Source organism: Spodoptera frugiperda, chromosome 4 (assembly GCF_023101765.2).
Source record: "Spodoptera frugiperda isolate SF20-4 chromosome 4, AGI-APGP_CSIRO_Sfru_2.0, whole genome shotgun sequence".
Taxonomy (NCBI): Eukaryota; Metazoa; Arthropoda; class Insecta; order Lepidoptera; family Noctuidae; genus Spodoptera; species Spodoptera frugiperda.
The window spans coordinates 11040455-11064915 of NC_064215.1; the positions used below are offsets into that span (position 1 = coordinate 11040455).

Genomic DNA, 24461 nt, shown 5'->3' on the forward strand with positions numbered 1-24461 from the left:
AGTTTCGAGACACAGAGGGACTGACAGACGTGGCGACGCGTCGCGAAGCCTACTGGGTAGACCATGATTTTGAGTTAATTTAGTATGTCCCACGATAGTTATTATAAAAATATTTAACCAAAAAGTCCGAAAAGTCTTAAGATCACCAAAAACACTTTGCGTCAGTAGATTAACCTGTTTGTCGACCAAGGGATTTCTTCGGAAGTCCAGAAGCTAAAACCAAAATTTCTTCAGTAGCCTGTGATGAAATAGGTAACCTAAAAATCTCAGTGTAATATTATATGCTAAAAAATTTTTATTACATTAATTTCCAGTAATAAAAGTGATAAAAGTAAGCAGTGTGATCACCCGCGTGGTTGGTTCGATAGCGGCGCTGGCCCGGACGTTGGTCGACGATGTGTTCAATAGCTTGCTGGACAGGACGCTGCGCAACTTGCTGAACGAGAGGAGACTGGCGCATCTCATTAGGTTAGGACATGGTGGGTATTAGTTTTGTTGTGTTTACCTATCAATAGTATATGTATGTTATGTATGAGTTATTAGATTTTACTGACGACACTAACAATACGTTAGAAATAATAATATATATAATATACTCGACATATGTTTCGCTCCTCCATTTTCCAGGATGCTCTGTTTTATGTCATGTGTGTGTTTGTATGTTGCATCTCATGGTGCATTTAATTGCGGGTGGTGCTGCACACCGCATGTAAAAAAATACACGTAAAAGTGAAAATGAAACTAAAAATCAAATGTATTGTTAGTGTAGCATAGATTTCCGCAAAGTAACGCCTGATTCTATTCTAGTTCTCCTTAACTTTATATTATCCTTTTGTCAGTTTTATTTTAGTGAAGTTTTTGATCATATTGATTTCTAACTGACGACTTAACTTCCTCTTAGTTTTCTCCTACACAGTCAAAGAAATCCTAAATTTCAATTTCTAATATAAATTCCAGGCCTATTATTCGGCAAGCGTGGCTCAGTCCCCCGCGTGGAGGCGTCGGTGCAGCGCGTGCAGGCGCGCGGCCAGCTGCAGCGAGCCATCCCGCGCGCCGCGCCGCCCGCGCTACGGACCGCTGTACTACACGCCTTCGACATTATACAGGCGCCGCAGCTTAACAAGCAGGTACACACTCTTCATTCTTCATTATCACCATCATCATCATCATCATCCATCATCCATCATCATCCAACATCCATCATCATCCAACATCCATCATCATCCAACATCCATCATCATCCAACATCCATCATCATCATCAGCCGAGAGACGTCCACTGCTGAACAAAGGCCTCCCCCTTAGTCCTCCACGTGGAACGAACGAATTCATATGAACCGATAAATTAATAACTATTTGGTTTCGCCATGTAAATGAAGTCATCAAACCCCAATCTCCCCACCCCTGCCTTTTTTTGGGACTAGCCTGCCGCAACCTGCCTAAACCGATGCAACTCCTGTAAGCCAGGATCTACAATAGATACAACCATGAAAACACCGGAACACTGAGTCGCACCATCATCTTTATGCAACGCAAAACATCTAATTTTACTACATATTACTCATACATCTCAAGGATATGAAAATCCCATTATAACAAGTATATCAGTACTTGCCGAAAATGAATCATTCAAAATCTGTTATCTATATCTGATAAATCGTATCGCTATGTATTTAAATTGAAGATTACATTTTTGTATAATCTTGAAATGACTCAGTAGGAAGGTAATTTAATAAGGATGCAAGTTCGTATCACATTTCAATAATCATCATGATATGCATAATATAATTATTATTCTCCATTTTTGTTTCAGCTTGTTTACAACTTACTAGATTTATGCGTAATGGAGCTATTTCCCGAACTCGGCGCCACAGACAAGAGTCCATCCAAAGAACCAAAGAGTTGAGGATGTATATTAATCGTTTCCCGGCAAGACGTAATTTATTTTATAAATAAAAACTCAAATAGGCATTTTTTATTTTTGTAAATCGCCAAAAATACGCACGGTTGTCTGATGTAATGATGTTTAGTTAATTTATACGCAACTTATTGTGTAATTGTAAATATTTGTATTGTATAATAATGAATCTATTTTTATAATATTAGTTATTGAAGCAATATTCGTTCACTTGACCCTTCGAGGTTGTAATCGAAAGACCACAGAGTATTTTTAAATGTTTTCAGTGTAGACAAATACCAGAAATAAATTATTTTGATAATTTGTGATTGTTTTACTCTTATTTATGTACCTATTTGATGCCCTTTATTCCAAAAGCTAACAGACCAGTGCTCGTCACGTAGCGTTTGACTATTAAGCTGATTGCTTCTATAGTACTCTCCCTTTACAAGAAAAATAAGTCTCATCAGCTGCATATGAGAGAGATTTTTCACATCAAAGAATAAAAAATAATATTAAATAACACGTTTCCGAACGTTACGTCACATCCAAAAGCGTCATCAGTTTCTGAACGCCAGACGTAAACAACCCAATGTTGCCAGTTTATCAAATTTTGCAAATATCATGGGATTTTTTACCCTTAATCTCTAGAGATAATAAAAACAGATTTTTCCAAAAATATTACGGCCGTAAATTACGTTTACAATCGGAATATTTATACGATATTATAAAATGAACGAAATAAAAATGAGAAAATCGCTTATTAGGAAACCGAATCATTTAAATCCCGTAAAATCGGGTTTGTTTGACCCTTACTAGGTGTATTTTTGACCCAAACTTTTGAATAAGTATTATACAATTTGTTTTAGATTACTGTTGGTTATAGGATGTGGATCAAGATCACCCAAATGGGTCAAAATTACCCGAACTTACCCGAAATGCCTAGAACAGAGTACACACATACAGTAGTTATAGTCAATTATCGTTATTTATTCATTCAAGTCTTTTTTTTCGTGTTGTAATAGAGGTTTGTTGTGTTACCAATAAATGACGTTTTTAAAGCAAACGTTTCATAAGCTTACAACACTCCACTGATTTTAAGTAGGGTGGGAAAACAAAAAAATGTGCTAGCAATACTGGTTGTTATGTCAGTCTTAATTTACAGTGGAAAGTAAAAGGCGATGGGTGTGTTGCTTTGTGTTTATTTCTTGTTTTAGATAGAAACGAATGAATAAGTTAAAAACAAATTTAGTGTTAAGTTTATCTAAAATAATTTAAATACTTCAGTTTGATATTCACACCATTGTAAATATCTGCAAACAAATTCTTGTTTTGATTTGGTCAATGGTTGTGTTACTGATTGTAGTTAAAACAAAATATGAAACAATTGAATAAATTAGTTAGTGTAATGTTTGTGTTAAGTGATGTCCCATGTTTAGAAGTGTACAATAGTAAACACGCGTGTGCTTGATTGACTGATTAAAGTTTACAATAATGGCTTTCGTAAATAATTATTGTGTACATAAACATGGATATGAACTTTGATTGTGTTGGTGTTCGAATTTCGAAATCACGATGTCGTCGTCGCCGTGCCAAAAAGGCGGGATGCGCCTCAGTGAAGCGTTGGATAACATGCAGCTTGCGTACAACCCGATAACTAAGCAGTTGCATTTTGTGAGTCCTAAAGTGGAGAAACAGGTTGAGGATACGTCTGATGACATTGATAAGCTGTCAAAGAAGAGCAGTTTCAGTGATGAGGGTAACTTCTCCATATCAACTTGTGAGAAAAGTGATACAAGTGATTCCCCGAAGAGTACTCTGCAGTGGGGCAGTGTGAGTGGTCACCACCGAGGCAAGGATGGTGGGTCATTCTCAAGTACAGTCTCCAGTCTGTCTGAGTGTTCTCTCGGCTCTGCTGCCTCTAAAGACGATGAAGTTTCCGATGTGACTTCGCATGACCAGGAGCAGGCTAAACTGAAGAAGAAAGGATTGTCCGGGTTTTTCAGCAGGTAAGCCTATGTTATTACTAGATAATTATAATTAAACAGTTTTATTGTTATACCTAGTGGGAAATTTTCCTCTTTCCAAATAGAAAACATGTTATGTTTGTTTTAATTTACCAAACTAGTTATTATTATTTTGTGACAATGTTTAAATCATAAACATACTATTAATTCCTTGTTCGCACATGTGATAACACTCGTTTGAAGGAAATTAGACTCAAAATTCTTTGCAAGAAAGTTCAATATCCAATATTATTGTTATTGTCCTTTTTTTTATTCATTTTCCTAATGGTATTTGTAGCAGCCAGAGGTAATTCTTTTTTTAAATGCATTCTTTTCATGCCAGTATTGTTTATATGGAAAGTATTGCTTGACAAGCACTTTATACAACTATGTCATACCTACATAACATTAGGAAGTGTTTAGTTGCATTTAATTAAAATAAATTATAACATGGCTACTAGAAATATGTAATTACTGGGTTTAAAATAAAAACTTTACATAATATAGATATCTCTTTGAATACTTATGGCTTACAAATGTTTAAAATTAGTTTCCAATACTAATAGGTAATTATAAATTGAGTAGGTCATTTCAATTATCCCTAATATTTATATTTCAAATTGGTACCTAAATGTTAACAATAAACATATTATAAATATAACAATTAATAAATTAGGTATTAATGATATACAAGGAAAACAAACATGACTATAAATTAGTTACCTATCCTTGTCAAATCATGTTCATGTCAAGTTGCCAGTACTAATAATGTAGTTAAAATGTTGCCAGACAACATAAATATGCACATCATACTACATTATCATAGTAAAGATATCCAAATGAGGTAAAAGACAGACAAACAAAGCCTGTCAATGTAGACATGTCCATTATTTCCTTCCTCGAAAAAAAAACAGGTTTAGAAAATAGGTACCTACTCCATTGTCTACTATTTTTAGTAATACCAGGTTAAAGAAACTATCAAATTCCTACAATCTTAGCTTGCCAGTATTTCTTTGTTTATTGTCCATTGTGTTCTCCGATCAAATATCAAACAAAAAATATCTCATTTTAATATTCACCTCTCGGCATCACCTATGAATACCAATTGAGGACAATGAGGTTTTATGTATGTAGTCTGTATACTGTGTTCATAGTCATCGTAGATGGGATTAAAATTTACATAAACACAAAATAAAACAACCAACTAGTATGAGAATCATTTATTTTGAATCATATTCAAAGACAGTCATATAATTTAATATTATATATCATAAATAGTCTTTATATTGTACTTATATATCTAAAGTCTTTTGTTTTCCTCCCAGCGGGATTGTTTGTTTCATTAATATCGAAACTAGCCTCATGCTCTACCAAAATTTGCCTTATCGATGCCAACTAACTGGCATGAAAGATCATAAAGCTTTTCTTGATAATCTAATTTCTTTGAGAAACTATTGCTAATACCTTCAATACAGTTACTTATGTATAATCCTCCTTTTTTCTCTATATCTTGGTCGAAACAAGCATGAAGTATAGAAACTGCCCCTTTAGCCGGGGTTTTGAAGAATACTTTCATGAGCCAAGGGAAAGCTTTTTTGAACATGGTGTGTTCAAACAGATCTGTGTCCACAATGCCGGGGTGAACCGCATAACATTTCACCGGATATCCTTCTTCTTCCATCATCTTGTTGATGTAACGAGCACTCATTAACTGTAACAAACGGAACACTTGCTTAAAATATAACTTTTTATAACTAATTTAAATAACAAATCTCCTGCTATGAGAAACCAGTTAGAATACAGTTGTTAGATGAAAGTAGAACATTTCTTTACCTGTGCCAGTTTAGCCTGCGCATACGCCGCCGTCGTGTCGTAGTGCTCCTTCATATTGATGTCATCAAAGAATATCTTCCCAGGGTAATGAGCACACGATGTCACATTCACCACCCTGGCCGCCTCGCCGAGAGCGCCACCCTTTTTTAGTGCTGGCAACAACAAATGTGTCAAATAAAAGTGACCCAGATGATTGACCGCTAATTGATTCTCAAATCCGTCTTCAGTAACATGATAGTCTCCGTACATTATCCCAGCATTGTTGACAAGTAGATGAATAGTCGGGAATTTTTCCATAACAGTCTGTGCAAAATTCTTGACCGATTTCAACGACTGCAAATCCAATGGAAAGGCTATGATGTTATCACCATTCTCCATGTTATCAGCTAGCTTCTTCATAGCTTCCGGTTTCCTGACACCAGCGATGACCATCATATTTGCCTTTAACAGTCCTCGCACGACTTCGACCCCTATTCCGCGAGCTCCGCCCGTAATGACCGCAATTTTCCTCTTCGCGTCTGGCAACACAATTTTGTTTCTCCTGATATTAACCCAGTCATCAATAAGGCCACCGGCGCCTGCGCCCTGCATGTCTAGCGCGTACTTCAGTTCACTGAGGATGTGCTTCAAGGGTTTATGCCTGTTTATGTACCAATAAACAGCTGCGGCACTTGTCAGAATTACCGCTGAAGCGATTGCGAGAGACATGTTGAGGTTATGTTTTCGTCCGCTCGTCGCGACGCTACGGTTGCACTGGCAGTCGATGCTTTCACTCCGCTGGAAATCCTCAACGCTTTCTCTCGATCCGGTGTTTGTTTGGGTTTATACCGTTAGTCCTGAGGTCGCGCTACTCATTTATCATTAAATGATAGCGAATCCCCAATATTATCTGTAACAAAACAGAGAATTAAACGTAAACACATAATTAAATACAATGCGAGCAAAAAACGTTCCGAGGCGTGTTATCGTTGCGTGGCCTCCAGCTGTACTGAAAAGGATGACGCAACGCTACTACTATTGATATTAGAACAGACGGAAGTTATTGAAGTGTTAAAACATAAAACCTTAGATATCTTATTGATTTTTTTTATGTTCTGCAGAAGAATAGAGCTTGAGCCAAATACCTGACTATCTCGTGCACTCCACTGGTTCACAATAATATTTACGGAATGAAATACCATCTGTTATGCGATATGCACGGTGCACCTGACGGTACTGACTTGTTTGTTTTGCAAATTCAATCGGGGCGCATGCGCTGTACGTGCTGGTATTTATCGTTGTACCGTCCGATTTCTAATTATGGCATTAACAGGTTGCGGTGCAGTGGTTATCGCGGTTTCGTTAATATTCTTTATACTGTTGTGCTAATTTTGGCAACTCGTTGAAGAATGATATCCGATCGACGCTTCCGATTTCCTATCGGAGTGGTTTTTCTGCAGATTTCTTCGATTGTTGTGTTTGGTCTTAGAGTATTATAACCGGTCGATCATGAAATATCGCTTTATGAGCGCTTAGTACAACAGCCTTATTTAAATATTTTACGACTTCGGCCAGATGCCTTTACAACTCAACGTTTTATGGCTATTCTACAGGGCTGGATGATTGAGCTTCAGGGATGAGATATTATAAAAAATGTGTTCTCGTTATAATAGGATTAAGGGCTACCAATTTTTTTCAATACTTCTTCACTTAAGGAATTTCTTTTGTAGTCCCTATTGGTCGAGTTCTAAGCGACGCGAACGCGCAACGAATCTACTCCAAATAAATCGGGGTTGAGAATGTAAAGCGACCTGTTTATGTGCTCCCCTTATCCAACATCAATGTTTGACGCAGATAGAGATGGCGGTATATCGTCATCTTTTTCTAACATTCTAGCGGTACGGACTAGTTCCCGCTTCGAGATTTTAATTAAGGGTCTTTGAACTACTGAATGCTGATGGTGCGTGTCGTCTGTGCTATGACGCAACACGAAAACGATGTAAAAACGCAAATGCTTAATGTCTACTTAGTCGGAGTAGACTATGACGTCATTTACCGTTAGAGATTGATCCAAACAATATGGATCGTGATAATGAAGATGAATATAATAGTTCTTGTAAAGTAATTTAAGACGTCAAAGGACTGTTACGAAATTAAACGCTCTATCTCAACTCTATCTACGGATAACTCAACAATTTTGATTCCTCTGATAACTTAAGGCATTTTTGTGATAAGTACTTCAGTCCAATGAATGAAGGAACTAAGATTTAGAGACATTCAATCTTATTGTGCCAAAATATGACATCTGTTATCTCAAAATTGGCTGAAATAATTTACTAAGCACAATAGACAAAAAATAAACAAGGACATATAAAACATCAGCAGTGAGCTAATGGCGTTATGGACAGTTACGGTTATTCGATGACAAAATGCATTCAGGTCAAATTCCTGGACAACCGCAACACAAAGACTTTGAGGGATTTTTGAGCTGCCCACAACACCTCGTGGTTGTTGGGTTTCATAAGCCCTTCAAACGAATTGACGTTAAATAAACGTAGCTTTACTCACGCCTTTAGACTAAAGATCATTGATTTCAGAACATTATTGCAAGCGGAACGTAAAACAATAAATAGTCCTGCCAAGTTGATGCAATTAATAACGAATCTTTCGCTGAAGTCACTGTAGCAGATAAAATCGATGTGTTTACAACCTGTATAAATAAAACAAGGCTTTCAAACAACTCGCAAGAAAGCAGAAAATAAATTAAAAACAAAATACAAGCCCTTCGAGATCCGGTTGGAGAAACAATACGGCATTAAGCTAAAGCAAACTTGCTGCATACGTAATAACGTACAATGACCAATTCCATGCACTCGAGACTTGACCGGGGAAACCTGTTTTCAAAGGCGCTGTGCCCATGGACTTTGACTACCACTACGCTGTTTGACCTTGGATGCTTTAAAACTTACCCTCATCATCGCTGGCTATGCACATCGCGAATTAAAGACGTTCTACCTCGGAGCAGCGATGAAAACAACGTATTTGGTCATTAACGAAAGCTCGTCGGTTTTGTTGTTGCGGTTTTAAAGTTCCTATTAGCAGGCTGCATTCAGCGCGGCGAAGCGTTTGTGCGAAAGACTATGTAGGGAGATTTAAAAGTGTTTTCGAATTAGCACTTGGTTGAAAGCATGTGCTAATGTTACAGGTTTATCGAGCAGTGAGCTCTAAGGACACACGCTTAGCATATGCCGCAAGATACTCGATACGTCAGATGAAGCGAAAATAGAAAAAAGGGACAGGTTCCCTGAGAGCTGACATTTAAGACAAAGTAAATAAGCTTTATCGAAAGTGCCTATTCTGGGAAAAGTTTTAAAGTAACAATAAAATGGATTTAGGAGATCCTTTTACTGCCATGGTAGCTAAAACAAAATTGGCACTTGGGAATCGTTTCACCTTTTGAACAATATAAAGAGAATATCCACCTAATAAAGTGCTTTATGTATGGTGATGATAAAGTAACTGTTCATTGTACAGCTGGTGTTTCTAACCGGTTTTCCGGGTCATCCCTCATTAGTCGCAAGGCCCTCAAATTAACAAACTGCTAAATACGGAGACCAGTTATCGTCTGTACCGTGCACAGTATTGTCGTTTCGCCTTGGAGTTTTAATGGCAATGTCGTATGTATAAAAAAGTTGACATCAGCTGTTTAACCAAGGTTTCATTCATGAGCTGGTTTTTCACTTGTAGAGAAGTCACAATGTGTTAATTTTCTACGCTTTTGCTGTTAAAGTGAGAGTAGATTTTACCATCGTTAGCTTAGTAGCACCTTATACAACATGGTTTCTTCCCAAACCTATCATATTTGGTTGGGGAGTTCAAATCCGGTTTCCGCGCTTTATATGAACTAGGTGTTATAAAGATATTGTAAGAGCAAAGCACTTTGAAATGGCCATTGGCCACCAAATAGTTAAAGGTTACTGTTTTTCAAACTAACTATTATGCAAATGATTTATTATCTCAGACTGGTTTTTTTTTACGTTTTATGGATCGGTGTTTTCCTGGTGTTTGTCCTATGTTGTTTTTGTCGTAACTTATACTTAATCTTCTACGAATTTTATTTGATCTTACTTTGCTTTTGATTTTGCATTTATTAATGCTAAGTTGGGATTTATGAGTCTAAAATATTTGCAAAACTGCTTATTAAATTTTTATACAAATATGTTTCGAAATGCCAATATTGCTAAACCTCAAATGAGATCATGTGAAAGGTTTCTTACTTAGGAATATTTTTTAAAGGTTATTAAATATTTGTATGGCTTCTTCGACTCGGGTGTTATCAGGAAAGTTGTTTAGCTCAGCGCACCGTAGGAATGTTATAAGCACCAACCAAGCTAGTTCCCTATACACTAAACAACTAGCATGGTTCACTGATTTGAAAGAATACCTTTCTGTTCTTTTTTTAACTTAAATACGCACATCCTTACCACAGGCTTACCAGAAAGAAATTTCATGGTTGAGGTAACATTGACAATGTTCTATTACGAGCCGGTCAAGTTTGTAGTTAGTTATATTTGGACTCACTGACGTCAGGACAATTTTATCGACCATTCGTACCATTAGTTAATTACGTTCTTCTAATGACTAGCGTGGATTACCGGAATTCCATTGTCACCTGTATAATTGGCATATAATTCCACATTGTCCGTCGAGCCAGCTTTAGTGACGCCTTTGATTACGTCATTCTCTTACTCACATTTAAATGCACGTTGCAATTATGTCACCGGTAGTTTCAACGTATTTATCATCTTTTTAAACACACCGGAAATGGACTATTTAATGATAAAATATGAATTTTAAGTGTTCGTATTTAAAACTGGGCTAATCTATTTGTTTAGTTGTGAAACGAAACTAAACATTGATAAGTTTTGTAGAACAAACATATAGAGCAATTGTAAGCGGTCAAGAGATGGCTTGAATACTCGTAGATTAGATAAATGTTACGCCCAAAATTCTTTCCGTATCGTTACCACATCACTTATGGTTATTGCACAGCCCCCTCTGTCTAGCCATAGGGGAGATTAATCTCCCCTCAATTCAAAGCCAACGAAACCACTCGAAAAACAATAGGAACAAAAACAGGGATAAATATAGCTGTTGCCAACGCCTTGTGAAAATAGTTTGTTATGGGGAAAACATTCACATTCGAACTACGTGCCCCCAATATTTCGAAGAGAATAAAGGAAATAAATACCTCATTCCATTTATTGTTTGCCTTAATAGCAAAACAGTACCTTATCACATAGAAGAGAAAGATAAAAATTGCCGTAATTACGGTGATGAAGTAAAGCGTGATAAAGGCAGCGTAAACTTTCATAATGACTCAACAGATATTTATTTAGCTGGGTTTGCAGTGCAATGTTTCTTTGTGGACCCTGATTACGGCATGAAGAAAATATTTTTGAAACGGTTTAGTATTCAGCATGCAGTGTTCTTGGAATTTTAAAATGTGCAGTTTGAATTTCAAATCAGAAACCGAATAGCACGAGACACAAAGGCTTCGCAATTCTTTTTTATTGAATCATAAACTTTGAGAATGGTAATCGAAAATATTTCATATCCATAGTCCTGGGCCAAACAGTTTTAGACTTTAGTACGACTGAGCTATGATCTTTTCAGCAATAAAACTCTGAAGCAGATAAAATTCAATCTCAATATTTTCTCCAGCTGGCATTACCGAATCTGTATTTATGAGGATACGAGAGAAATGGCAATAAATCATCTCCTCTATGTTGAATAGTTACATAACATAAAATGATTTAGGTACTATCATCATAAGGTTTCCTATAATCATTTCTTGTAAGTACTAAAGCTTTTAAATTTTATTTATTCCCATTTGTCCTTTTCTTTGTTACCATAGCTTGAAAACTTGCATTATACAAGATTTTCTAAAGACTGGTTCAAAGCAAGGTCTTAATAGAGACTTAGTAAACAGTTTTTAATCCCATTAAGAAGTCCCAATTCAAGATGGAGTCCAATAATTTAATTAAAGTCTTTAGAATTTTCAGCTACGTTGAAATAGATTAATCAGGTAATTTCGTAATCTTTTCGATCGACATTTAGTGATTTTTGACTGTGGTCTTACTGTTAGACATCCAATCATCTGAATCATCATAGAGAAAGATCGCCAATGCGCAATTTATTGCTCTGCTCGCCCGGAAATAAAGAAAAAACTATCGATATTCTCAAACAAGTGAATCCAATATTCGCTCAGAGTATTATTTCGGAATGATTTTTTGGCTAGCATTTTTATTTCCGTGTTCTCGGAACTTGATGATTCATGTGCTCTAATGGTTGATATAAAATATCGTCTTGAAGGCAACATGACTAATATTACAATTTAATATGGAAACAAAGATGATACATACGACAATGCGCTAATGTTTTTAATTTTGCCAACTTTGTGTCACAAAGTTTACATTACAATGACTAGTGAGAAACGAACACTTTGTACCGAGTGACAAATGGTCTGTTGTTGAACTTTGCACGGCAATTGATGAAGATATTTTCTTTGTGTTTGTGAAAGATGGTCTTACAGTGTATTTTAAACAAATTGAACGATCTCATCTGAGTCATTTAACTTCGGGAAATATCTGAATGATACATTTTAAGCTGCAAATACACGTAACTTGACTTCAAATTTAGTTTAAAACGTCAGTGATGTAGACTTGTTTGCTTCAGTATTTCCATAATTAGATACGATCTTGAACTATAAACATGGTATCAGTGCACTGTTTTCAAGACCGCTAGTCTGCGTAGGAAGGTAAAGTCAGGCTGACGTCATCGCCTTTCACTGCACCGATGCCTATTTGAGGACTGCCTTTGAGGAACTTGCAAACCAGTGGGGGTGGTGTGCAAAGGTTAGATACTATTATAAATATTGACAAACACGTGCAATTACTATCTTTGAAGGCAAAGGTCGCTATCTGATGTTCAGAACATTTCACTATTAAAGATAACGGCACTAATGAACTCTGATTATCCTTGGTGTGTGTTTATGAAAACATATTACAATAATTTGAAGGGAACCTCACCTCCATTTAATATAAACTTATCGTTAAATTGAAGAGCTGTTGGTAAATACTAAAGAGTACGCTAAAGAAGATCGTTGATGAGTTTATGATTAAAATTGATGCAAGATTACCTCACCTTGGGGTCAGTGACTTTTTTATATAGTTACTCAGTGATTGTCTGGCTAGTGTTTTTCTCACATGATTATTAGAATTATATTTATAGAGTTCATAGCGGTTCGTTGTTCACTTTGTGTTCGAAAATAAAATCGGTGAAATGAACTTTAAAATATCCCCAGCATCGAAATAATTGGCTTGCTGCTGCAGGGGCTTAGGGTATAATTTTAGAACGATTGTTTTTACAGTAGCTTCTATTGTACTTAATTCTGTGATTAATAAGTGCTTACATATCAATTAGGTTAAACTCAACTAATTATATCCTACTTGGTGCTTACTCATGTTTATTCACAGTTTAGTAAACTAAAGCTTAGTTTGCTGGCTGACTTGGTTACTAAACAACTCTTTTACTTTCAGCAAACCTAAATCATCTGTTACTAAGTAAACTATATGGACATTCTCTTATTTGCTAATGAATTGGATCATTAATCATGCCTTAAAAGTCTAACAAAAAACGAATGACTAAGAAAACAAGCGGCATCATGAACAATCCTATCTTCTTCCGATTGGGAGTTAAACTTACTTATCCGATTCCGTTAGTAGCTCAATACCTCAATAATCTCATAAATAACCTACAACGATCCTTATCTATCGATGGACATACTCTTATCTTCAAAGATTACGTAAAAGATATGTGATGGTTGTTGTATTACCAAATAGAGATCCATCGTCTTCAAATCGCGTGAGAAGTACGAAATATGTATTGTTGCACGTAAACATTTTTGAAGTCCGTAACAAAATAGTGATTAAAATGATTTACCTGAAGTTGTTAGACGCGTTAGATTAATTATTGTTCTTTGTTCGTTCCAAAATGTACACACGAGGTAAAATTTTGATAGGAACAGTAAGTGACAGATGACAATTTTGACAGATATGGATAGTGGATAAGTACAACCTCTTTGCTCGAAAATTATTGGAATCTCTTTGTACAAAATGCTGTTTAGATAAATCTTTGAAACATAAAACAAGTTTAAAAGATTAATTTACTGCAAGATATTAATTGAACAAGTCATTACAACATTCCAATGCATCACAAGTTAGTATGGTCGTGTATAGCATTTCGATTTGATGATTCGTTCCGTAATGCGCGCCACACACTATTTACTTGGTATTACATATTTCTGGTGTCACAACATACCTGTAATCCGAAGAAACTGTTACAATTATGGCAATTTAGTTATGCGTATTGCAGAATATGCATATACATTGCCATGTAGGTTCACGCTTACCGATTCCATGAACAAACCTTGATGGTATATCTGTCTGTGAAACTTACTAAATTCGTTCAGTGAAAGTACCACACGGACCATAGTAGCGCTTACATACACCACTTACTTAATAATTACGGAAGTCAGTTCATATACTTTCTTTACGGTCCACAATAAAATCCGAGATTTATGTATTTTCTTTGGATTGAGAATAGCTGCGATTGTTTGGTCGTTTTATTGCTGTTCGATTTACTTCAGTTTTATAGAGAGAAATTAGATTTTATTGCCCTTAAAATTTGTTAGATGTCTTGCTGTCAATAGATATATATAAATTCAGAATAACATCTAACGTTTGTCCTATTATAAGTGGAGAATATTATATTTACGTAATGAAATGCTACATAAATTCTCCTTGGCAACAGAAATATGGACTAACATTAGTAATATTAAGAATACACTCCAAATAGAAAGCAATTTATGTATAAGAATAAATATTAATAGCTTCGGAGTTCCTCAAGGGTCTATTTAAGGACCGATGCCTACGTCATGTCAGTAGAGTGCTTGTCATTTCCACTCAATACTGTCGGTTTCTGTAATGGAAGTATATCTGAATTCGATAACCTTTTAGATGGTTTCTTTAGGCGACATTGGCTGTCATATTGTGGAAGAAATCATATTTCATTGTGTAGGTAAGTTGGGTGTGTATTGGGTTTATTTAATTCTGCGCGACGAAATCATTCTTCTTATTCCTATAATTGCGTAAAATGCAAGAAAGATACTTATATGCGTACATGAAGTGAAACTGGATATTTTTCTAGGCAGATGTTAAATGTTCAAGACTGTATATCAGTCATCATATCCGTTAAAACTACTGGTTCGTCTTCCTATGATGCTAACGATAGTGTTGATACGTTGATTGCTATCATTCACAACACATAATGAAAGAAAGTTAAGTTTCACATAAATGATCGATCGTGTACGAACAGCTCTATCCACACTTAATCTGGCATGACTGTAATCTTTTACTGTCGACAGGAAATTGTTACAATACGTAACCACTCACGTTTTTATGGTTTAACTTTAATTGTCAGTAAATGCAGCTGTTACTTGTGCAGTAAAAATTAAAATAATTACCTAGTATACCTTGCAGCTGTCAACAAAATCTAGGTACTTACTAAAAATAAAGTTGAAATGGAATTCGAAAAGAACCAAGCCGGATGGGGTATAAAAGTTATGATCTGAAAGAAATGTCTGCCACTTAGATATGACCCATTTCTGTCTGTGGCACCCAAACATGATTAATCTGTTCCCAACGATGTGTGTGCTCGCAAATTATACTCCGAATGCCTTGAGCATTCTCAAAGAGTCTTCAAACCATCAAAGAACACCTTTGTATAACAAATTCAATGCAAATATGGGTCATTCAACATCTTAACACAGACTCTTATTTAACTAACAAAGTACCCTTATACCACGTCGTGACAATTAAACCATTCAATTGATAAGGCCACAAGAATACATGGACTATGAATGAATGTCGACTATTTATAGAGATTAAATAGGCTTGATTGACACCATTACTTTTGGTCGTACTTTATATAATAATGGTGAATGTCGTAGAGGACATTTTGATTCTACCAATTATAGCTTTATTGCTAGCAATTGATCTTTGATCAGATTAAATATTTCTGGAATTGAAAAAGTTCGACGTATTGGAGTGTGAAGAAGAAATGTGTCCCCAAAACGAATTCAGACGCAAAGGTCGGATGTCACCGCGGTTTTAGTAAAAACATCTGGTTTTTTGTAGAATATTTTTGATGAAGCGGAAACAGGTTTGGGTCTCTAAAATGCTTGTGAACTTATATGGAATTTTCATCTGAATGTAACTTACGTGTATTCTCGAAGCATTTGGAATTTGTGAACGATACAACTTTCGAAAAAATATACAATGTGGTATTTAAATGCCTGCTTCATTGAACCGACTCTGCCCTTTAGCAACAACTAACTACTTTGAAGAAAACCTTAGTCATAGTTAAGTGTTTGAGTCATAGCCCTATAAAGAGCTCACCGGTCTTTTTATTGGTTAATCAACTGTAATATAGTCCGCTTTCATGCATGACCTACAAAACAAGAAGCCAGACAAAGGCAATATCGATTTGGTTACATATTATGCAAACGATTGATAAGTAAATTACTTTGGACTTTAAATTCTATTACTACCTATTATTGAAGGTAAGGTCACAGAGCAAAACGTCGCAGATATAATCGTGATGTAAGATTTTATTGTAGTAGATAGAAACGCTTGTGTAATTCTAATTCATGATAAAAATATTTAGGACAAGGTATGTATTGAATGATATACTAAGACCACGTATAAGCAAGAATGAAGATAAATCTCTCAATCTTTGTGAACCGAACTCAAAAACCGGTCTGAGATATTTATAAATTGTTCCATTTAAGCCAAAGGGGTCGGAACATTAAGTGATGTCATGACACCATTTCCAACACCATCTGATTGCTCACAACATTCAACGAAACAGTTCAATAATACCGGAATAATTTAAGCGTACGACGACGTCACTCCGACCTCTCTACTTATAAATAAATACTAGCATATATTGACGAGGCACCTACGTCACACGGCATTGACAAATTTAATGTCGATACAATTTCCAAACTCAAGAACCTGATCGTAGAACTGAAGGCCGGAATCAAGAATACGATTATTTTCGGAAAGAAATCCGGTACAAAATTCATACCGATGCAAATGTTTGGTGCAATATGTACACACATACTTATCAATACTTCGAAAGCGAAGACAGGTTTCCGTTTAATCGATTGCCAATTACGTAACGAGATCATCGTTCCTAATCGTGATTTAATTAATTCGATTCGTACGACTCGTTTGGCTAGTAATGCACCTTTGAATAAGCATGATGTCATCAGATTGCAGTAATGCCTGATTTAGTTCAGCTCTGTATGGTCAGTTTGGTTTGCTACGGATGTGTCAACAATAGTTGAACTGACTTTTTTTTCTTTTGATTTATGAATTTTAATTTACTGACAGGCGATAAAAACTTAACTACAATTGATTGGAAAACACTAGAAAGGCATATGCATCCAACAGTGTCTTCTCTTCACAATCGATTGGAGAGAAACCAAGTCACAATGGAAAAGCACTAGAAGACTAAAGTCATGTCGATTATGACGAAGCACGTCATTTCTTATGAGAAGTGAAACCAGAGCTAATTCAGATTGTGATGCTAAATGTGATTCTAAATCTTGGCAATGGACGCTGTTTAAAATTTCAACAAATGCTGGTGTTATACGTTTCTCAAAACATTTAGACTATAAAATTAGTATTGCACTCGTATGTGCATGAACCATGTAAAAGTCTATTGTCGGTCGAATTTTTGCGTGTATTACGTAAACAGATTTCTCGTATTCTTTCACAACTTTCATTCATTGCGACACATTATTTGCTATTGTGCGTGCTGTGGTGATGTTTAAAAAAACGTATTTCGATTGTTCGTAACCGCACGTGGACGATGCTGGCTTACATCTTCACATTTATGTAATGTGCATTATTTTGTTTATAAAACCATACCTATTCAATTTGAATATGGGGTTTTGAGCAAATCTGATATTTCAGCAGACTTAACTAACATCCCTCCTGCAGGCGATGGATTTCTTGAAATTATTTCCCGTTTTTCTATGTGTTTTTAACGAAATTCATCATTCAGTAACCCTAACCGGAGGTCCGAGTTTACATAAAACGTCCTTTGTTGCGTATACTTTGTGTTATAGCAGCTAATAGCCTTCTCTTCTCGCCATTGTCTAGAGAATTACTGACAATGTATCACCGGAAATTAATTTTCTGCTGGTGCTCCCTTTTTTGGCTTCTCAGTCACATTTAATTAAAACATCCTATTGAATTATCCCAACAAACTGATTTGCAGTCTTATACAAGTAACTTTGATCAGTGTTATTTTTATCATTTAGCAGAACGCTCGCGTCACTAAGAAATATGTTCGTAGCAAGATAATATCAGCCAACAAGTAGGAGCTCACCATTCGTTAGCTCTGGATAAAATCTTTTAAAGTTTCTTTGAGAACTGTTGACCTCATAATGGATCTTGATTCGAAGTTGCCGTTACAATAAGTAGCTGTCTTATCATTTTCAGATCATTTTGTATCGAAGAACAAATAACTTTCGCGTATTAGGTACTTTTAAGTTGAAGAAATAATCTAGTGTTGTTCATTAGAGTTTGATTGATTGCGTCTTACAGCTTGTGTTTATGTTTCGTGTTTATGTCGTCTTTAACTGAAATATGTGTTTCTTTATTACCTAAACCAAGAATGTTGAGATGCTTGGCAAGGTACTCGGAGTTCGTAACGAGTCACGATTCTACCGTATCCAATCGCAATGTTTGATGCTAACTGGTTCCAACATTGGTATGTAACTATGTAGCCGATGCACGTATCGATATCGCTCTCATTTCTGCTCATCCCGGAAACGAACAAACTTGCAGATAAAGCGACATTTGTAAATATAAAATGTTTTAAAAACTTATTACTATGTATTGTATTGATAACCCCATCTGGTTTCAGTCGGAATGTGTATTTGTCTGGAAACAGTGTGTCGTGTGGAATATATTTATTTCTACGTTTTGTTTGTTCATGTTTAATGTTTAATACGTAGTGTCTAGTTATGTGTGCTAAAGCTGTGTGAGTACTAAACATTGGTTTGTTTAAAACGTCATAGTAATAATATGCGTTTAACTATATTAAATATTTTATTATTGTTAAAGATATTCAGTATTAGTCACAATACTTCATTTTCCGTGTAAAAATGCTTCAGGCATTCATGTTTCCGCATGCTTCTCATAATCTTCAGAATAAGTTAAATTACTGTATACACATATTTTATTGATCAAAGTCATTAATCATAATGCTACGTGTAATGGTTCTTAAACATCCGTTGCGTCAATGATAAGGAAGTGCATTTAGATTTTCATTTCATTATCAGTACAAAATACACTACATGAGTAGAGTGCACAGAATAAATGATGTAGTAACAATGTGTGCTGAGCACAATACCGAAAAGGTTTTAGTAAGTTTTTTGTTAAATAATGTTAGAAATTGCATTACAGTTGACGCAATAACCAGCCTTTTCAGAATTCCAAGAGGTCATTTGCGAAATATTACGGCAACAATCCCTTGTCAGTGGCTTGTGAGAGTATTGTAATATGTCCAAACTTTCTTTTTTTATAATAGCAAACTCATTCAAATGAACGAGCAAATGTTTTTTGTTCCGTTCCCGTGACACGCATCCGTCTCCCATTAGGGTTACACCAGCTAGTGCGAAATAGGTCTCGGCCATCTATCCTCGCTGCCAAGCCAAGGCTACAATGACTAGCATTGCCAAATTTTAGGTTAATGCTCGCTTTATAGTTGCTTTTTGTACTATTATTTGGGTTAAGGATGTTTTATGGCATTTGGCATTAGTCTGTTATCCTCCAATAGCATTTAATTTGTTTTGGGGCCATGTGTTTGTACAACTCTAGCCAATATTTTAATATCAACATCCATTTGATTGTTACTCTACAGTTATTATCTTTGTTATACATAGTAGATTGTCACAAAGACCATCCCATTTTGCCCTTGGAAATGATATTGAGCAATTAAGGAATGGTTTCCATTAAAGTATCCTAACATTTATTATTGTGTCTAGTTCCATAATATCGTCTGATTGTCTGGATGACGGAAATTACTAGAGAATGAGACGTGGGCGCTACATCTGTCACTATTAATACACAGATGTGTTTTTATGGACTGGCACGTTGTGCCTCCACGTGTATCCAATTGGGACTAGTTCTTATTGTTTAATGTTTTCATTGCTGTCTGGAGTTTCTTGCTCACTGAGAAATTCATTGGATTGATTTTGTGGTTCAGAATACTCAAATCTTTCATTTTCTATTTTGTTCTGGATGCTTCCATCATTTACTTATTTTCTAAGCGTATTAGGATATTTGTATTGTTACGTGTATCTATCGTAATTGTAACACACAATATTTATACAAAGGCTGTTGGTTTATGCTTCATGTTAGTCGATTCGCTCGTGTAGTCATGAGATCTTTTATTTTCCTTATCAATCTTCCATTCTCTAACCTATGGCATGAACATTATTATTGTTACCTATGTGATTGTAATCATCTCGCTTTTTTATTTTACTTCTCGTTAATTGACTGGTCAGGTATTATTATAAGTTTTTCGTAACCTTGACATTAAATATTACTTTAACTATAATAACACTACTGTATAATTAAAATCCTTAGCTTTGTGTTCATAAAACCATTAATGGACGTTGTTACATGTTGCGCACAATTTTCGAGACTGCGGCAAAAATTCGGACCTGCTTATTTACGCTATTAGCTATTAAAGCAAACACGTTTCGGGTTTTTTATTTTCCTAGATTTTATGTTCGGCCTTGACTTGTATTGTAACGCAATGTACTAACTTTGTACTGATATGATCGCTAAATGAGAAGTTTCTACTGTTGATGGATGTAATTGTAGCAGCCTAACAGCATCACGCAATTATAATTGTGATATAACTATTAAGATAGATCTCATCATAGAGCTAGCATACAATAATGTAGGCAATGATAGCTATCCATGAATGTAATAACTATAGACGTGTAGAAATATTGGGAATACCCATAAATCATAATTATGAATATATTTTTTTATGATACGATATGATGAAAATATACATACAATGTGAACATGAAACCAATGCGTGTTTTTTATTATGACGATAGATTAGGTACAACAACGTAGTTCCTAGATTTTGACGCAGGTCAAGCAAGATAACAACAAATAAATGATACGCTAATGACATAATTAACAGATATTTAAATAATCTTATCTAAATAGTAAGCAACGATAATGGAGATTAAATCTACATCTTTATCAATGACGTTAAATTCACTGGAACGATGAACATACAAATATTTTCCTCGACCATTGCAATTTTAATTATTTTAAACTACTTCTAATTATGCGCTAGAAATACAAACTTGCCATTAGACTTATGGCATGAACGAATTAACTCGTCAATTAGTAACTAGACCTCCATACTAGCCTTTGCTGCTTAAGCAGAGGAAAGTGTACCTTATTAGCTTACAAGAAGGGCGTTAGCATATACGCCATGAGGTTGGTTTACTATCGTCACTCACGTCTTCTTGCAACAGGCCTTGCCGTTTCTCACGGTTCATGTCGCGGTGTCGTCTTGAGATTCGAACCGGAGGTTGGGCAAACTGTTGCAAAACTGTTATGGTATGGTGAACGGCTTGATACATACCCAGTGACACTATGGGAACCGATAGAAAATTTATTACTAAGTACGTGAAATTGAGGTTTGAGTTTGCGAGTAGTGACATCTCTGAACAGAATGATGTAATTAGACTGCTGCATTTTTTGAACTTGGCTTATCTTTGATTATCGCTTGCTTATATGTATGCATGTATGTATTCCGCATCAAAGTCCATTAAACGTCCATGACATGCCTACTGACTTGATTGTTAACAAGATTATCCTTTACAAGGGTTTTGTGTCATTACCTTATTACCTACCCAAGAACAACTCGAGGAAAATTGATAATATGTTAATCATAAGGAAAGGAAATAATACTTCTTGCACGAAAGCAGTGGTTTAATAAATGAAATCGCATTATCTGAATCCAAAGCGCTACTAATCTGGCCGACACGATCTGATGCGAACAATTTGTCTAGCCTAGATTGCAAGGAGATTAGCCATCCGAATGCAACTAATATATTCATTTAGGTAACAGAAGACTTTAGAAGAGAAAATAGACTCAAAGAAATAATGTTATGGTTGAAATGATATAGAAAACAGCCTTTGTTGAGAATTTAACTAAGACCAAAGATTTTATTAAACAAAAACTAAATAAACTTGAAGAACATTTTCCTCCTAAATCTCTTGATCCACAAAAGAATAAGATTGAACGAAATCCGAAACCAATCAACGTAACTTGCATTGCATAACTGTAGCTGGCACTGCAGGGAAGCCAAAAGTAAATTAATTAAATTATTTTGTAGAATGCACTTTAATTATTGAAATTGAATGAAACTTTCCGGGTAGAGGAAAATGACTGGGAAAAGAGAATAAAGACATAGTTTGACTAACTCCGTTCAGACACGACAGTTTGAAGTTGTCTTTTAGTGAGAAACGGAAAAGTTTAAGGAACTTTGTTAGTGAAGCATTTTGAATTCGTAGAAATAACTCCAATGTTTAGTCAAAGCTGAAGATTTGGGTTCGTTTTTTATGAAAGTCCTTTGGTCCTAAGCAATGCTAAAAGCATTAACTGTTCCCTTAGTGAGACACATACATACAGAATATAATACTGATGTAAATATGTTAGCCGTCAGAATAATGACATGGGTAGTAATAGAAGATAAAGATATAATTATACCTTTGACATGGAACCTGCTCAGGACCATGAAGGTTGACGCTCACCGTGTGAACTCAGACGCGGCCCTCCATCTTTAATTCATAAGCAATGTTTAACAATAAACCAAATCACTTATCTTCATTCTTGATACAGAAGTTCCTGTTACAAGCCACTATATAGTTACAAATTGTAGCTTTGTGATTTTTTCATGTTGTTTTCCATTTATTTTATCAAAGTTAAAGGACAGATTGGCAAATATACATATTATCATACTTATACAAACGTGTCACCGATAGTGCCATTTGGATTGTTATCATTGTCTATTTGTCCAGCATCATTATTAGCGTCAAGTACTTCTGAGTGTCAGAAAATTCTAATTTTAGCAATGAGTAATTCTACAATAATTGTTTTATCAATATGATACATATGTTTATTATGCTATTTATAGAACATGATTGATAATGCTGTAAATACGCACATGTATGTATGTATAAACATCATTAAATTGAAACAGCACATAATAAGGCAGCAAGCTATAATTGAGAATACCAGAGCAAACAGCTTCCTACATGAGACGTACTATTAAGTGTTTAACTAATCATGAGATACTGAGCCATCACGACTAGAAGTACACGAGCAAATTGACGCAAGTAATACATGTAAGAGGAACATTAAATAAGTAAAAAGAAGACTAGACATGGCATGCAAAGCTACTGTCATTAAACAGAGGCATTACCAAGGGAAGTACCCGTTTAAGTCGGCTTCTACACCACACTATGACAAAATATGGACGTCTCAAGTCAAACATCGATGTCAAGGCAAAAACAATTGCAAATATCGGCACACTATGTCGAGATCTCTAAACATGTGAACAAATGGTAGGTAAATCTAATTGCGGATGTAATTTCGTCAAGTGCTCCAATGATTGTTGCTGCAGATATAATATTTTACAGCATCGAAGGCCAATCCGGTAATCTCATCCTGCACATTGGAGCGTTACATTTAGTTTTAAAAGTTTGTATCTGGTTACAACATTCATTCTAAGAAGTGCCAAGCTATAAAAAATAAAACGACTACCATTTTCTTGATCGTGTGCCCCTTTGTGGGGAACTAAGCATTTTGCCGCAGTAGAAATCCATTTTATGACTGCTCCGTATTTTGGTCTTTCGGTACGGATTGCAGGATCTGCAGAATTATCTTGATTTAGGTCACGCAAACTGTTATAGCTTTGAATTTCTTTGAGGATATGACGCCTAAAGCTATTAATCATTATTCATGAATGAAACGAAATGATCGTCTAGACCACCTAGTCGTTAGAGCTTTTCCGGAGTATTATTTTGGGAAAATAATATCTCTTAAGTCTATTCTGAATTACGTACACACAAGCAGTTGATGGGCATAACACGTGCCTCTCGTCTTAAATAGAAATTACGCCTGCTGTAGCAAATTAAATTAGGATCGTGTTTAAATTTTAACGAAGGTAATTTCTATATTTGCTATTATGATCCGCACGTGATTATTAAATACTGCATGGTTATATGAACATGTTATAAAAAAAACTGGTATTGGTTTAAAAAAATAATGACTTCATTGCGACTTACTTGCAATATCGCAATCCATTCATTCACAAACTGTAGGATCTAGCACAAAAACTGAGTGAACAGGTACGTCTGTCTGTAGTCGCCCACTCGCAGCCAGTAATCTGTCCAGCATTCTATGATGCGAAGGTCACGACCACACAATGGAATGTTGCGATCGCAACAATGGATGGGCAGGCCGTGCCTCGAATAAATTAGTTTTGTGATTCGCTATTGATATTAT

General features: G+C 35.6%; 3 protein-coding genes across 5 annotated transcripts in view; 2 read left to right on the plus strand and 1 right to left on the minus strand.

Moving 5' to 3' along the window:
- Positions 1–2220, plus strand: part of LOC118272939 (uncharacterized) — a 50018-nt gene extending 47798 nt beyond the window's left edge. Inside the window, exons 34-36 of the mRNA XM_050693377.1 lie at positions 315–479; positions 958–1127; positions 1813–2220. Coding sequence (XP_050549334.1) covers positions 315–479; positions 958–1127; positions 1813–1905 — 428 coding nt within the window. The 3' untranslated portion in view covers positions 1906–2220. The remainder of the gene's footprint in view (positions 1–314; positions 480–957; positions 1128–1812) is intronic.
- An 820-nt stretch (positions 2221–3040) lies between these two features.
- The window catches only part of LOC118272389 (TBC1 domain family member 12), a 46527-nt gene continuing 25106 nt past the window's right edge, over positions 3041–24461 (plus strand). Inside the window, exon 1 of the mRNA XM_035588862.2 lies at positions 3041–3905. Within this exon, the coding sequence (XP_035444755.2) occupies positions 3472–3905 (434 nt within the window). The 5' untranslated portion in view covers positions 3041–3471. The remainder of the gene's footprint in view (positions 3906–24461) is intronic.
- Positions 5108–24329, minus strand: LOC118272390 (dehydrogenase/reductase SDR family member on chromosome X). 3 transcript variants are annotated; one of them, XM_035588866.2, is made up of 3 exons: positions 24242–24329; positions 5736–6624; positions 5108–5613 (listed from the first exon to the last, which is right to left on the minus strand). In XM_035588866.2, the coding sequence occupies exons 2-3, from the start codon at positions 6441–6443 to the stop codon at positions 5263–5265; spliced, it is 1059 nt and encodes a 352-aa protein (XP_035444759.2). In that variant the 5' UTR covers positions 6444–6624; positions 24242–24329; the 3' UTR covers positions 5108–5262. The 3 variants fall into 3 exon arrangements, with proteins under 3 accessions (XP_035444759.2, XP_035444758.2, XP_035444756.2); XM_035588865.2 differs by lacking the exon at positions 24242–24329 and adding an exon at positions 13719–13824; XM_035588863.2 differs by lacking the exon at positions 24242–24329 and adding an exon at positions 6860–7022.